This window comes from Lepisosteus oculatus, chromosome 17, assembly GCF_040954835.1.
Source record: "Lepisosteus oculatus isolate fLepOcu1 chromosome 17, fLepOcu1.hap2, whole genome shotgun sequence".
Classification (NCBI taxonomy): Eukaryota; Metazoa; Chordata; class Actinopteri; order Semionotiformes; family Lepisosteidae; genus Lepisosteus; species Lepisosteus oculatus.
Window position 1 is genome coordinate 20,238,874 of NC_090712.1, and position 17,709 is coordinate 20,256,582.

The window sequence follows — 17,709 nt, forward strand, 5'->3', positions numbered from 1 at the left end:
TCATTACAGATTGCAGGTTTGACAATGGAAAAAAAAGTAATTATATTTTTGTTGTTAATGTGATACACTGGACTACCTATTCTGGTAACAAGAGTTAGCACTCAGCTGACAGGATGAAAAATGCAGTCTGGAGCAGGAAATTTGCATATCCCTGGGTCATACATCACAGCGGTGTTCTGGAGTTTTAATGACTCTCACATGACAGGCTGGTGATACCTCAGCTCGGCGGGACATAGCAAGGCTGAAAAAATGCTTCAGCTGTGTAAAATTAAAGTAACAAAGAACCACTAACACTTGTTCTACTAACATATCCTCACAGGCCTTGCCTCACTGCTGTGTTATGATACCCTCTTCTGAATTTTTCATACTGTACAGTATGTGACATGCTGTCATCACTGAAGGCAAATGGTGGATTTTCCTTTTCTTCCTGTGTACTTCTATCACATATGTCAATGCTCGGAAAATTAGGACTTCCTTAGTTTAATTTAATAACTAGTCAAATGTATTTACTAAGTTGCAAATTTAAGCTGTAAGTATGTACTACTATATAAATAAGCCTCAGGTTAGTTTTACACTGTAGCTTTTTTGGTGGTGAATATCTTTGAGCTTATTGTTTTGAGAATCGTGGTGCTTAAATAGCTGCTCTTTGTTCTTAGATTTTTCTGCATTCTAATGTGAACACCTCCCCTCACTGTGCAAATACTGCACAAGGCTGGAGATGGGAAAGAAAGACAGGGTATCACAACTATGGTCCACTGTGAGTCCTTTTCCTTAATGTTGTTACTGACAGTAAATAATTACATTTAGCAGCACAGGGATTATTATAATTCATAAAACAGTTTGGACAAGGACTGTCATGAAGTATAGAAACCACCCCAATGATTGATGTTTTTTTTTAAAATCCCCAAACAGAATGAGAATGTTTCCATGGAAACTGTATCTTTGACATTACCATAAGGTATCTCCAGTGCTCCAATTCATTCTCAGCCAGACCTCAGCTAAGAGACAAGCTCCTTGTGACTTATAACTGCATCGCATGGTGTCTGAAACTTCTAGCAGTAGGGACTATGCATTTTTTGTGGCAGTCAGCAGAGCATGGCAGCCAGATTCTGCTGCAGACCATCTGACTTATAACAACTGACACCATCACAGAGGAATTTTAATACAATCTCTGGTATCTTGCATAAATAAACATGCAGTGTCTGAAGACAGGATAAACACTGTATATTCAAACATTTTTAAAGCAACACTAAAGCAAATCTAAAGTCAGACTAGATACAATCAGGAGTTACACAAATTGTATGTTACAAAGCATCAACAGTTTACTCAGCAATATTCTTTTCTACTATCTTTGACAGTTATTAATGCAGCTTAGCTTGAGTAAGGAGAAACAAGAAACCAACCTTGTAATTTAGCATCTTTAATTCACTTTACATCAGACATTTAAAAATTTGATGACAACAACTCCAGGTAAACCACACATGAGCAGCCAATATAAAGTGCTGAAGAAGTTAATCCATCACTTTAATAAATCAAATCTAACTGACCCATTATCACATCTTTCTTGCCATGAATATAATTTTTCTTCTCAATATATTTATTTTTGGACTACTAAGTAAAGACCTCATAGAATTAACTTTTAGCTTATAAAAATATAGCTAAAATAGTTACATGTTAAGGAGAAGATCATCACAGAAGAATTTTGTTTCAGAATAAAGAAATAAATGAAATAAGATTAAAGGAGTAGAACAATGCAATTAGATGTTTGCACAGCATTATGCTGTATATAGACCATTTGTTTAACAGAGCATTTACTATCTTTTTCAGGATTAATTTAAAAATTGTGGGCCCTGCAATGATTTGGGTTTAATTTACCTATGAGGAGCTGGAGTGATTTTTACATAGAGTATACAAGGGTATAGAAACTAGCAGCCTGTATGCAGTACTTGGTACATGCAGTAGAAAAAACAAAAGTCCAAACTTTTTATCCACACAATTTTGTAGGAAAAACACATTCCATTTTATTGGCAGACCTGGAGAGGATAGCAAACTACACTAGTTATCAGCAAACAGTAAAAGTATGAACATACTGATCTGCCATACTTCAACGATGGCTTGTGAATCCTGCACACACACAAAGTCAGCCTGTGCTCGTATACGCAAACAAACAAATTAAAATCAGCCCCCTGTTAATGAGGACATCAAAGGAATATTCTGCAGTTTACTTGAATTCAAACTGTGACACTGCAAAGCTGTGACTCCTTGGAGACTTTCATACCAGGCTTGTTAGAGATCTTAAATGTGTTTAATATAGAAAGGAGCCTCTCCGAGAGATTTCATATTTAATTACTTTTCATAATTCAAAGAAAAACTCAAGTCAGGAATACGTATTATGTGACAAACATGCATATAATATATAATTCTATACTTCTAACTCAAAATTAAAGATGAAAAAAATCAAAAAGTAAAGGGATGGAAATAGTCACTTCGATTTACAGTGGGAAGTATGAAGAACAATGCAGTCCACTGGAGCCCTTTAATACTTTATCGTTTACCCATCCATCCATTTTGTAACCACTTTATCCAATACAGGGTTGCAGGGGAGCAACAGGCACAAGGCAGGATACACCCTGGACAGGACGCCAGTCCATCACAGAGCAGACACACACTCACCCCAGGGCCAACTCTCCCAAAAGCCAGTTAACCCACCAGCGTGTCTTTGGACCCACATGAACACGGGAAGAACACACTCCATACAGAGAGCACGCCAGGGCCCCAGGGCAGCAAGGCAGCAATGCCAACACTGCGCCACTGCGCCTCCCTTCTTCATTGTTTATATGCTTGTTAAATACCAATTAAAAAATTAAGGAGCTGACTGAAGCAGAATTCCGCCATGAAGCGGACAAGTAGGGCTGCCTGTGCTCTGACCCAAGCTTCTCTCCCTGTCTGTGTTTAATGGAGAGCAAGCTGGGGTATGCGAAAAGACAAAATCCTAATACAAGAAATTGTATATGGACAATAAAGTGATCTTATCTTATCCTGGTAAGTAACAGACACAAGGCAGGGTACACCCCGAATTACACACCACTCAATGGCAGAGCGCACACACACAAACAGATACACATACAGTACTTTCCCAGAAGCAAATTAATCTATTGATATGTTCTGGGATTGTGTGAGGAAACTAAAGCACCCAGAGGAAAACCAAGTGAACATGGAGAGAACATACCAACTCTATAGAGACAGAGCCCCAGGTCCAGAAATGAACTTGACTTGAAGTGACAGCAATGTGTGCACAACCACTGTGCCACTGTGCCTCATACTGTATGATGCCACTCTATATGAAATAATTAAGTGCCAACATGGGCAAGATCATTCGTTTTAAGATGGCCATAAAAAATAATTTAATGCCACTGGGTATGTTGTTCCATTAACATAACATCACCATGACCTCTCTATTGTTATGTACAGCCTTTATTTTAGTGTAGGACTTTACTGTGGCACAGGACCATAATAACAGCAGTCACAAAGATAAAGTATGAAAGAACTATGCTTCATTTCAGGTTCATTTTTAATTTAAAACATGGTATTGATATGCATATATTAGGTTCATTTGAACTGAAGTTCTTAAAGTTGCCAAGTTCTAAAGTAATAAAAAAATCCATACATGACTATTGAATTTATAGCTTTAATATAAAACTCTGAAAGAAACCACACAATTATAGATAAGGAAATGCTGCATAGCGAGTCACCTTTTTAATATTGTTTTTTGATTGACATTAAAATAACATTTATAAATTATAGCTGGAGAGGAAAATTGCTAGCTGTCTTGTAATTGAAATGACAATGACTGCTGAAGACAGGTATTGACTTAGCAAAAGAGGAAAACACTGTAGCTCTGTATTGTCCACACTGGTGAAAATCTGTATGTGATTGAGTCATTAGTGATGCACAAGTATGTGTACAGTAGATATAGGTTTCAGTCTTTTTTTGCTGAAATCATACAATTAAAAATGTTTTCACCAGGGAAATTGCTAATGCAATTTTTGTTTTTGTTTTTTTAAGTCATAACCAAATTAATGGAAAAGAATGCTGAATTATGGAAAAGTAATTGTAGGAAATAAATAGAATAAAAAGAACCTAAGTCTTACGAACAAAGGTATTTCATCCTTGTTAAATGGCATATTATACAAAATACGCAGTCTTGTATGCTTTTGTCACTAGATTCTTTTCATCCTATCTAGCTATTACTGTATAATAAAAAAGAACCTATGAAAGGACTTCTCAAGTCTTTCAGGAAAAGAAAGCACAGAAGGAGCAATAAATATGTGCTGGACAATTTAGTTTAGAATCCCTTTAGTGAAGCACTGTGGAGTCAAGTCCGATCTACCTTTCCACTGCAATTCCTAGCATTCAGCCTCAGAGAATATATTTTGCAAGCAGTTTCGGTGGAACATCAAACAAAAACTGCAAATGAACTACACTGATTCCACAGCAGGTCACTTGAAGAGAAAAAGACAAACTAAAAAAATAGAACAAGAATGTGTCAGCGACAGCCCTCCAATGTAAGAAAAAGCTTCATGATTCCTTATCGCTCTTTAAACGTGTTCATATGCTCTTAATTTTCTTTTCTGCTCCACGAGGTACCCTCCAACATGTAAGCTAACAATTAAATGGAAGATACTTGCCGTTTTGTTAATGTCAGTTTAACAAGATTCCCCCTGAAAAGTTATTTAATAGATGCTTAATTGTGTGCACAGAGATGAACATGTTTTCCTGTGTGCAGTACCTCATGCTGGGATACAAGGCTTCTAAAAACTTCAAATACCTATAGCCATTGAGCAATTTCAGAGATGGAAACATGCAGTAGCTTTCCTCTGCTTTGCACAGAGTGTCTGTCACTCTGAAGCCTTTTCAGAGGACCATCAGTGTATGAAGTGAATGAGGGCAGCAACAGAGCAGGCAATTAGCAGAAAGCTGAGCCAGTGATATAGCCGGGAAAGTGAAGTTGCAGCTGTCTGGGGGCATGCATAGTAAATGTGTCTGGCTATGTGGGGTAAAGCAGCAGATATAAAGAAGTTGTACAAAATCAATGTGCTGTGCGTGTCTTTGATTGTCATTGCTTCTGCTTCATATTAACTCCCTTCACAATTCACCTTTACACCTGGAAATGTCTCTTGGCACCAATTATCTTGAAAAAGCCAAATCTTACAACATGATAACATCCACTCTACTGAATAACTGTATAATTATCATCAGAGCTACTCTCTGTGACACACTTACTGTATTCAGCTCTGATGACATGCTGCAGATGAATTTATGAAATAGCAGAAAAAATAATAGAAGGCTTGTGTTAAATGACTTTTTAAAAATCAAATATTATTGACCACACTGATATCTCATCTCTTCTTCATGCCTTTGAATTTTCTTTTCTGCGGTTAGTGGCGTACATATTGCAAAGTTAACAGCTTTTTTTCGGGAATTTGAGTAAGTGCTTTTTCCAGCAGGATATTCATTATACCAGCTCATAATACATGTTTCCCCTTATTACTGAGGTCAATGTTAAAGTAATTGAGCCTCTCCAGCTGTCTCTCGACTTCCAGTCCTTCGGCTATACAAGCAGTGCCAAATGCAATTGGGCTGGTGGCACAGTTTCCAAAACAAACTGGCTAATTTTCAGGTGCAAGAATGGCACCTCCACTGTGCTGCATTGGTCACATTCAGTTCTTCACCCAAATCCACTAACAGAGAGGAACCTGAAAAGTTTACACATTAGTCTCTTTAAAAGTAATACTTTTGCTGTGGCGATTCAGAAAGCTTAGTGTATTTTTAAAATGTAGGGAATAAATGAGGTGCTCATATCCTCTTTTATTAAGCCAATGGTGATTTGAAAGAGTTATCTTTAAACAACCTATCATTAGAAGTTATTGTTGTAGGATATATATGTAATACATTAATTTGAGATGGTGAAGTGTTTTAGTTTACTGTGCACTGAAACAAACCCAATTTTCTGACTTATAAAGGACAATAAACTATGAATGACAGCCCTTGTTAATGTCAGGATTCTGGAAATGATTTTGAATCTCTTTTTTTCAAAGTTTAATTTATTTCTTATTTTCAAGGATGTATTCCTACTTATTTGAGTATTGCAATGAAAATCAGTTCTGCTCTAAATATCTATTTAATGCACCGATATTTTACACTGCAAAAGATCTAAATTTGATCCGCCTACACTAAGTGCAATAAAGCAGTGAACTGTCCTCAATGAATTGTTGTGCAGTTCTAGACGGGCAATATTAACCCAGTGGACCCACCCGAGTGGCGCCTGCGTGTGAAGGCTGACTGCGGTGATTGTAGGTGTGAGTCAAGGTCATGTCACAAGCTGACTGAAAAACATGCGAAATTCCCCAAAAGAGGCACACAACTGGCAGGGATTCGCTGGTCCTGACACTCTCAACTCTCAGCAACACTGTAAAACATGTAAATTGAATCGTCAAACCATATTAACCTCAAGTAATTTGTTCACTGGTGTAAATGGAAGGTGTGCTGTGTGTGAACTTAAGGTTAGCCAAAATAAAGACATTTTCATCAGTGAGCATTTTTAAAGCTTAAAATAATGTGCTATTGCAACAAAAATAGACCATAAACTCATAAATCATAAAAAAATATTTTTTCCTTAATAGGTGGTACTTTATAAGAAGAATTGTAGCTATACTATATACTATTTTAGGGTTATGGATGTGTATGATCAGTTTCATTATCATTCTTTCCCTCACTGTAGGATTATTACCGTTTTCTTTTCATGCCCAGGAGTAGCAGGCAAACAATGAGATACACGATTGAATATTTATACCAGCAACACCCACAGGCCAATCCAGAACAATCAGGGATCATCAGGTGCTACTGGTCATGCTGGACTGGTGCTGACCGAGCTGCATGTTCTGTTTTGTTTAGAAACTCTGAAAGGGGCTATGATGTCTTTATCCATCCTGTGTGTGTCTTGACCATACACAAAAAACACCCATCAAATAATTTGATTTCTCTGCTGCCCAACCCCTATTGCTGTTGGTTACCCTTCTACAAGTGCAGGTCCTTCATAGCCTCTTATAGAGATATATGTATACTGGAAATAGAAGTGGAATCTATTAATCCGGCCTGCACATGTGTTTCTCAAAAACATAGATTTCTGGAATTTTCAACATCTTGTTTTGTTTATGGGTCTGGTTGCCTTTGCACTGTAAATGAGTAAATACTTTTTTTACTTTCAGTTCTGGCCTTACGCCCCCCTTTATCGTTGTCGGTCTGCTCTTGGTTCCACACCACTCTTACCTTTGCCTTCCTACACAATTCTCTTTCACACGTAAAGGAGAAAAACTAAGAGAAGAAGGAGGAGGAACCCCACCAGTGTCTTCTGGAGATATTTTGAGATATTTAGGAGGGACGTAAGCACTATGTAGAGATCTGCATACCTCCAACAAAGCATGGGGGTCTGACATGGGAGAAGAGTGCATGGCTTTTAAACATGCTGAATACAGTCCACATACATCAATGACCTGGGGTTAGACTGCCGTTTCTAGTCCTTCAGCACCTCCTACTCGTGCTCAGAAACTGCCCAGACAGCACGTGATTGGTGTCCAAGTCTATTGTCAAGATGTTGAGGTCTTGTATTGCCAGTTTAGTGTCAGACCAGTTCCTTCTGTAGGTAGAATCCTGCAGCACTACTTCTGCTGAGGACTCTTATTCATGCACTAGATCTTAAGTCTAGGAGTGGTGTCTCCACACACAGCTGGAGGAGACTTAAGTAATGGTGTCACACACCTGAGATTGGAGGTACAGTAGGTATAAACGCCTAGCTCTATTTCCTAGAGGTGAAAGTATCCCAGTGCTGGTGCTATCTTTTTTTCTGGTCACAAGAGTTACAGGAGTTGCCTAATATTTTTACTCAAAACAAATTTTAGTACCCATAGCATAGCAATATTTGTCATTTTTAAAAATAGAAAAGCAATGTTTTGTTTTAAATAAAGCGGAAAATTCCGCTTTCACAGTAGATTCATTTCTACAACATCCAAGACTGCAAGGATACTGTTTCTAATCCTGTTAGAAATTAGATCATAGTCCATAAAACTCCACATTCCTGCACTGTATGCTCACGCCTTGGACAATTACACAGAGATAATTACCCTCCTGTTATAACCTTTGGGTCTATATGTTTTTGTGCACAGTTGAGGTAGGGTGATGATGATAATGTCTGACTTTAAACAAAGATTCTCACATCTTCATCGATTAGAATTGCTATACAACTCTGGAGTCTCAAAGCTTTAACAAATACCTTAATTTTAATCAATAGCAAATGGCTCTCAAGCAAATTTAACAATTACATTTTGTGATAGTCTCTTAAGGAAATGTATTTTCATTGATCTCATGCCACCATGAAAGAAAAAACTATATTGAACATTTATCATTGAAGGCTTTTAGAGATGCTTTGAGTGGACATTTTCATATTGTACTTAGAACAACATCACTTAAAATGATTGAGACAGTGGAGACTTAAAATGATGAAGCTCATTGAGAATTGTCCACTGAATTCTACAAATGTTAGACAAACATTGAAAACACATTGTGCACAGAAATGAAATATTGTGTGAAATGTGTATAATGAATACATATGGGAAATGGAAAGAGGCCCATCGAGTATAACAAATGAAGAATATCCTTGTGCTAAATCTCTGCAGATAAGATAACCAAGGAAATGCAGGGATTCTGCAGATTGTGTGTATGCTTTGAAATATAGTAGCTTGTTAAACCATTTTCCAAGTCAGAAATCTGGGATATTGGGCATGAAGAAACTAAATCTAAAATTCTTGTTCATTTTTTAGGTTTTACTTTTTAAACTTTAATGTTTTACTATCTTATGATATAGCAGAAATTCCAGTGTATTTTGTGTGCTTTCTGGTGGCATGTAAATGAATGTCAGGTCCAGTCATGTGTAGAAAAGTGCACATTTAAGGATTACAAACTGAAGCAGGACAGTACCACCATATGGAGAGCAAAAACTGTGGCATGCGGTGTAGCAAACCATGTAGCTCTATATGAAATTGATAACACTGGCTCCACAAATGATTTTCTGCCTCTTTAGCTCGAGGCACAAATAATTTAAAGCACAGTATTTCTTTGCACTTATACTGCAAAGTTGATATTTCTTAAGAATCTACAAGGAGAAATGCCACTGAGATTACAGAACAATTTTCTTCGATTTGAACTGTCACCGTGGGAATAAACTGCCATTCTCACAGGTGGAGACATACACTAGTGCTTGGCCGAAGTGATAAAGCACGGCATAAGCCTGCATGTTTATTCTCTTCCAAATGCAATGGTGTGAGAATGCAATTCAAAAATTGCAGCCTTTTTATAGGTGATATGATGTTACACTGCACTGTGCATTACTGTAGCTACTTTATATAAAACATTTCCTCCCAGCAGATATGTGATATTGAGGTCAACAAAAATGAAACTTCAAACCATATTCTGATGAAACCAAAAGGACTAAAGGTAGTTAAATGATTTTGAATGAACTTTGTCTTATTTTACCTTTGGATACTGCTGAACAGGGATCAGTACTCTTTCTGACAATTTAATATTTTTGTTGCTGATGACATCTAGGTATTTCTTCTCCCCATCTTCTTTTTTTATTTCATCCCCTTCATATTTTTCAATTTCTGTAAAGAATAAATAAAATGCAGTTATGAGATCCTTAAACTATGCAATTGAATAAGTAATATTAAAAAAATATTGCACCGTTGATTTTATTTCACCTCCGCATTGTCAATATTTCCATCTCTCAGCCTTTTGAAATGTACTGTAACTGTAGCTTACAAGGGAAACTAATGCTTTTTGATAAATCAGTGGAGAATTAATCTAGTCAAATAAATGTTTAATGTATTGTTATGCTTAATTAATTCTGATAGTCTTGTAATGCATTTTTATGCTTTTCTGTATTGATGATAGTAGAACATTGTCACCCAATAAGTTATTGATAAATAAGTCTCGGGCAGAGCATTGCTGTACATCTTTATTTTAGAAATATCATTATTGCATATCTACATCTATACAACCTGCTATAAATGTTTACTTTAAACTTTAAAATATAGAGAAGATTTAGATAGGATATTGAAGTTGAAGTTGTATTGAAGCTTATTTGATCTAATCCTTCAACCTGATACCCTGCAAAGGACATAACATGTACAATATTTAATTTATTTTGACTTCATAATTCTTATTAACAAGTGGTAGCCAGGAGGCCCTAAACTATCTGAAAGTACAAGGTTTTACCTACAGATAGTTCATTTGCCAACTAGGCACCAAGGCTGTTCTGTGGCTGTATACAGTATACAGTACACTGGAATGCTCCCGTGTCAATTCAAAGACATTTATATTCCTTGGATGAAGAATTTTGTAAAGCATATGAGAATTCAGTCAAAATGGCATACCCCTAAAACATCAATGAGAGATAACCAAAACTGTCCCCTTGTCTCTGAGGACACATTTTTGTCACTCATAGAAGAATCTTCTAAAAGAAAGAAGAACCAGTGTCACTGCTGTAGAATGCCAAATGAAAAACTGAGTGAGAAAAAGTTTTGCTTAACAAGGAGGCTGACCTTTGATCTTTTAACCTATAATGAATCGTTTTCATCTAGCACAATTTGTAACAAATCATGCCACTGTTCTCCTTTTACATCCACAGCGCTAAGCCCATGAATAATCTTGATGCTTCCTGCTGTGACAGTTTTGCAGAGAAAGAATTTCAAATGGCAATCAGACAATTTATATCACTGTGCTGAGCTTGGTTTAATCACCACAAAGGTTTTAATCTGTCTTCTAAAAGCATGCAGACTTTTAGATGCAAGTTTAACAATTATCCTATTTTTCAGTACCCACTTTTTTCTGAAAAAAGGATTCTTCCCAATGAAACTTAAACTATTATAATTTAATTTTGTCAAATGTATTTATACCTTTTAAAAAAAAAATAAAAGAGCTACAGAGTTCTCTCAAAACTAGTGCACAAAAACACACAACTGTTTATATTGTACATATCATCATTAACATTTCACATTGAGTTTCACAATATTTGCATTTCATAATCCATTATTAGAAGCTGCAAATCTCTGGTAAAGGCTGCATCTAACCCAGAGCCACTCCCTGATGCACATGGTGCCCCTGAATGCAAGCGCAGTCTATTGCAGGGCACACAAGCAAAGGGGGACATTAAATAATCCAGCCAGCATGCCTTCAGAAGCTGTGAATGAAACCAGAGCACCTCATGAAAACTCACACAGACCTATGTTACTCTCATACATTCACTCCTATTCAAGTGTAATTAATTTAGGCTGTGGGTCTCTGATCAAGGTCAAGCCTTCCTTTGTTGTAATTTCTATGATTATATTTTATTAGATTGAGGAAGTTAACAATACTACTATAATTAAAATTCAGCAAAATGATTATGATATTCAGAGGATCATGCATGGTCAAATAAATCTAAAAGTCCTTGAAGGTATTGATAACACCAATCTAGCGGATTATTTAAGATTTCAGAATGAAGCAAGAATGAGGGCACAACTGCAGCCTGTAAGAAAGTGTATTAAACACATTTATTAGGATCAAGCTACCAAGATAGATCAAATTCCCAAATTTTGATGTCAATGTTCAAAACTTGTGTTCCCACTTGGTCAGATATTAAAATAATGTGGTCTGAATTATCATTTTGACACTGATTATTCTCAGATCTACAGCATGTTCATACTAAACCTGACACTGAAATGGCTTTTCTGCACTCTGTAATTCCATCTCTGCCGTAACGATTTGTATGACTCAAAATTTCCTTCACTACAGCAACAAGATTGAAGTCTTTCTTCTCAGCACCTCGCATCACATACATAAAGCCAAAGCAGTAACCACACCTGTGGATGGCACAGTATTTGAAGTTCAATCAGAACTGAAGAATTTAGGGGTAATATTTCATCCTAGTTTGACTTTTGATCCTCATGTGCAAAATACTGTAAAAAAAAACGTATTCTTGCCATACTATGTCTTTGTCTTTGACCGCAGCAGATAAGCTGGACAACTCATTTGTCTTTTCTAAAACTGATTACTGCAACACCCGGCTCACTGGGGTTCCAGAAAATCCACACTGAACAAACTCCAATATGTTCAGAATTCAGCAGCTAGAATCCTGACCAGATTGTGTGCAAGTGATAAACACATTACATTAGATCTTGGAGTTCTTGGCTTCCTGTCAGCTTTCGAGTTGACTTCACAATCCTCATGCTCACCTACAGTATAAGGCATCTCAGTACCTATCCGTCTTATCATCTGTCTGCTCCCCATGCTGCAACCTCCGTTCGTCTGACTCTGGTCTTCTATATGTCCCCCAAGCTCATTTACATTATAAGGGTGATATGACCTTCTCTTGCTACACCCAAAGCTCTTGAATTTTATGCTCAAGGATATCCGAAACTCACCTACCCTGAAGGCATTTAAGTCTAGACTCAGAACCTTTCTTTTCAGAAGGGTGTGACAGGGTGTAGTGGGAGGAGCCGTGGTGAGCACCGGTAGAAGCCAACACCCCAGGCGAGGGGAGGGAAGCACCAGCGTGAGGTTAGAAGGGACCAAAATAATGCAAACCCAATGAAAAACAAACAAAAAACAAAAAGAAAGGTGTACCGGTGTGCCTCCTGACCTCTAGGCCAGACTTACCCTATTTAACTGGGTCCAGCCTGGGAACAAGAAGAGCCGCTAGCTCAGCGGTCACTGGACTGGATTGACCCTGTTTAGCGATTCAGTCCGGTGAGAAGGGCGTGTAAGGCAAGAACAAAACAGAAACTCACTGCGTGAAAAAGGGGTGTGTGTCTGTCTGCCCTGGTGAAAATACGTGACGGGACGGGCAAAAAGAAAAAGAACACCTTACACGGGTGCAATCCCCTCTGGGACTGTCGGTGTAAACTCCCCCTTCCGGGGTGGCCCTGCTCGTCCCCTCGCGGGGTGTCCAGTGTGCCTTTATAGGACCTGACCAGATGGGGCTCATCAGCTGGAAGCCAGGACAGCTGGAACTACAAAGGCGAGGCCACACTGGGCACATCCCCCCATAATGCCGCAAGGGCTTTTATTGAATTTAGTGTGTGTGTGTGTGTCTGTGTGTGTGTGTGTGTGTGTGTGTGTGTGTCTGCTATCTTTAATAGCCATGTACCTCTTTCTGCTCATCTTTCTTATGTTTTGAGATGCTACTTTTAAAGGCACTATATAAAGATTATGATTATTGTTAATAATAATAATAATGTGTACATGGATCTCAGGATAAGCTACAAAAAAACAAATATGCATGATGTGTATGTTGCTCAAGTACACAAGATAATTTTTATAAAACTAATATGTAGGTATACTGGTATTGTGTGCATATTGTACTTGAAGAAAAAAAATGAATAAACAGCAACTGATAATAAGGAGAACTTACTTATTTCACAGTAAGGAGGACGGCATACAGAGTGTGGTATTGTAGAAATGTCTGCACTTTTCAAAAACCTTTTGTGTTCAAAAGAATTAATGAAGACAGGAAAGTTTTCTTTTCCATTTCTGGAAATTGTATTGCAATAAGAAAAGAAAGAAGCACATTGCCTCTCATACATTATTTTTCTCAGTGTTTCACTGTCCTTGTCATAAGTGAAAGAAATTGTTGGGCTGCTGCTGAGATTCTGGTGTATACCTTTGAGCCAAGCTGAGCTGACACAGTTTGAGAAGCTAGCTGAAAAAATGTCTGTATAGCTTTTTGTGCAAAGTAAACATTAGAAACAGCAAGCATTCACTGGGAAATAATAAAACCAAGAATATAATTCTATAATTATGTTTTAGTTTGAGAACACTTGAAAAAAGTGTACTGTATATATATAATTATTTTCCACAAGTAGTGGAGGATTTGACCATTCCATTTTCTTTTAGACAATATTGTCTTTGTTCCCAGTTCTCAAGGACTGAACAAGAGAATACAGTATGCCTTTAAAAATCTTTTTACATTTAAATACAACAAAGATGTTTTCCATTGCCTGCAATCCAGAACAAAATATTTCCTTAGAAAATTAATTTATTGTATGAATTTTATAATTATTTGCAAATTAAAATGTATTTTACACTAGTTACAGTATTTATTAAAACATAATAAGTGAGATCATACAGAGACTTTCAATTAGGGATCTGTAAACTTCACTTATCTGCATTTCAAAATACCCCACTTCCAAAGCACTAATGTTAAGGTTTTTCTAAAATAAAAAATGTAGTCATACATTAGCCGAAATTAAAATTTTACTCTTTATGTCGTCACAATCTATGAACATAATAGTGATTGTCAAACCTACAGGACCTAAAATCCAGGATTTCATGTTTATACAGCATTTTCCAAAAGTATTGGGACTACGAAGTCAAAACTGTTATTTTAACTTTTACAGTCGGATAATTTGTGTTTGTCATCATGAGATTAAAAGGAACAAGTAAAGGTTTATTCCATGGTGAAAAGAAGGCCCCACAGACGAAATGTTGTCTTTCCTTTCTTCTCTTTTCATGATGTATTGCAGCAAAATGAATATAATGAAAATAAAACTATATGATCAAATGTATGCATGGAAAAAAATAAAATGGGTTTTATATTGTACTTATCAATCATATTAATCTTAATGTCACATTCCGATACTTTGTCTCTTTTGGGAGTTTCAGTTCTGAATAAGTCCCATCAGGGCACAGCACTACCCTCCACTATTCAGTATTTACACGATCCCACTTTGTCAGCTATTATGATCACATGGTCTGAATTATCATTTTTTATGTGGATGATACCCAAATCTATGTCCATATTAAACCTGACACTGAAGTGTCTGTCTGTGCTCTCTCTAATTGCATCTCCGATATAAAAACTTGAATGAATCAAAATTTCCTTCATTTTAACTAACAAGCATGCCCCATCAGCTATGTAAAGCCAATTCAGTAATCCTATCTGTGGCTGGTACTGTACTTAAATTTCAATCTAAATTGAAGATCTTGGGGGAGATATTTGATCCAGGCTTGATATTTGACCTAAATGTGCAAAATATTGGAAAAACACCATTCTTCCATATTTCCAGACTACATCCTTTGCTGTCTCTGCCTGTAGCTGAAAAGCTGGTCAACTCATTCGCCCTTCCAGAACTCATTACTGCAATGCTTTACTCGCTGGAGTACTTAAATCCACACTGAACAACCTTCAGCATGTCCACAATTCGGCAGCAAGAACCCTGTCCAGGTCTAGTGCAAGTGTCCTGGAGTCCTTACACCGGCCTTCTACCAGCTTTCGTCTCGACTTCAAAATCTCATGCTCACCTGTAAGGCTCTACATGGCTTGGCACCTCAGTACCTGTCTGATTTTTTATCTCCCAACTTCCCAACTTGCAACCTTCATCTGTCTGACTCTGGTCTCCTCTTAGTCCCCCCAAGCTCATCTACATTCTGTGACAAGGCCCCAGACTCTGAAACTCTATCCCCAGTGATGTCAGAGAGTCACTTTCCCTGAGAACTTTCAACTCCAGACTCAAAACCTTCTTCTTCAGAAAGGATTTTACTTAATTATTGCTTTGAAAAGCTACTTTTGAAGGTGCCATATTAAATGAAGTGTATTATTGTAATTAAACTCTGCTTGACTGTAAAGCAACAAAAAAAAGTTTTAATTTTAGCTTTCCTAATACTTTCAGAGGGTGCTGCTTATTCTTTCAAAATTGGATTAAATAAAAAATCCAACTGATCCCTCAGTCTGATTACAGCTTTTCTAAATTTCAGTTCTGCAGGGGCCAGACAAATGGTGAGTACTGGGTCTGTGCTTTGCAAGTAGTGGGTGAGCCGGGGTTTTGATTTAATCCAGGCCTAAATCACTCGGGCACTGTCATGTTATTTTCTTCTTTCCCAGCTAATGGGCACAAAGGCAATGGCACTGCACTGGGGTGAAAATGAAAGATGAAGCTGTGAAAGTGTTTTGCAGAAGCCTTTGAAAAGCCTAACAGTAATGTGAGGTGTTGAATGTGATTAAATGAATTCAATGTCAGATTGTACAAGTGCTGTGACTGTGGATGCCTTAACTATAAATACATCTTTATATGTCCGATTTAACAGTGCAAACAGCTTTCACAGCAATTTCTTTCTCTACATTTTTTATCATAGGCTTATTGTTATAATTTAAAATTCACATCTTCATGCTATAATTTTTAGAAAGTGAATACAGATTAAATATTTTCTTTTTTGCAACTAACTCATCCACTTCTGCAATGTTAATGTGAACACCTGCACACACTTTTCAGTCCCTAAAGAAAGAAATACAGTATATAATATGACAGAACAGTCAGGGTACATAAACTCTCATATGGAATTTCAGTCTTGAAAAAATACTGCTACTTGTCAAAGGTTATCAATCACAGCTAAATCACCACTAAATTATTTGGATTCAGATCTTGGATATAATAACCTCTTTAGTTCTGTGGAAAAAAAAAATCTTCCTTTTATCTTCTTAAGAGCATTGTGACCTTAAAGTCAGTGCTGTCTCAGAGAGATCCTGAAATGCAGGCATACTATGTTTGCTGACCTTCATGCTTCTCAACAATACCTTTTCTAGCTTGTTCAGAATACTGTAGGCCTAATGCTTACTGATAACACCCCTCTTCTCCCATGTGAATCTGGAACTGAATCTGAAGTTCTGCTCAAGATATCGAAGGTCTTTCATCACTCTAGACCTTCATATTTGCAAGACCAGTTGATTCCGTACAGTATGTTCAAGCTCTTAAGGGAATCTTCAGATCACTCTGAAGAGTGTGAAGTCTGTTGCAGCCGGGAGTTATGCTATTTTCCTCAATTGTGTTTAGAGCAGCAGTCAAGTTTGAGCCATGTCAGTTTACTTTAGAGACATGTTCTTCATTTTTGTTTTAATAATAATCATCTTCAAATACATTATGAGTAAAAGTCCACACCAGAGCACAGAGGTTCAGCAGGTCAAAACCCATGCTGGTCTCCATATCCTGCAGTGGACAGAGAACACACGACTGCCACCTGGATGGGACTCTGGTCCTTCGCAATGAGGAGTTCTACTGTACATAAGCATGAATTGAGATAGGTTGTGATGAAAACATTATTTAAGAGTTAACCTTTTTGGGCATTGTATTCCAAAATGCAGGTAATCATCCATCCATCCATTTTCAACCACTTTATTTTGGGAAGCCAGAGCCAGTTTCCCCAAAAGCCCATTAACGTGCCAGCATGTCTTTGGACTGTGGGAGGAAACCGGTGCACCTGGTGAAAACTCATGCGAACATGGGGAGATGTTACGAACCCCATGCAGATAGCACCCCAGGAATTGAACCCAGGGCCCCAGCAATGGGAGAAGGCATTACTGACTGTGCCAATGCGCTGCCCCACAGTTAAACCCATTACACAGATATTTACATTGACTATAAGGAAAAAACCTTCATATCTCGCTGCATATGTTATAATATAAACGGAGTGAAGAGAACTCTGCCTTGATAGCTAATACATTGTACCAATCACTTAAAAAAAGGGAATAGCTTGAAGCGATTATGTTAACAAGTGTGCAACATGAGCTATATGGTTCTGTCTGCATAAATTATATAAATGTCTGCAGCTGTTTTGTATAAATCA

General features: G+C 37.3%; 1 protein-coding gene across 4 annotated transcripts in view; it reads right to left on the reverse strand.

Moving 5' to 3' along the window:
* The window catches only part of khdrbs2 (KH domain containing, RNA binding, signal transduction associated 2), a 123,588-nt gene that overhangs the window by 82,894 nt on the left and 22,985 nt on the right, over positions 1-17,709 (reverse strand). For all 4 annotated transcript variants that reach the window (XR_001480350.2, XR_001480349.2, XM_015363141.2 and 1 more), the window contains exon 2: positions 9,589-9,716. Coding sequence is in view for 2 of the 4 variants with exons in the window: in XM_015363141.2 (XP_015218627.1) it covers positions 9,589-9,716 (128 nt within the window). In the remaining 2 variants the exon portion in view is untranslated. The remainder of the gene's footprint in view (positions 1-9,588; positions 9,717-17,709) is intronic.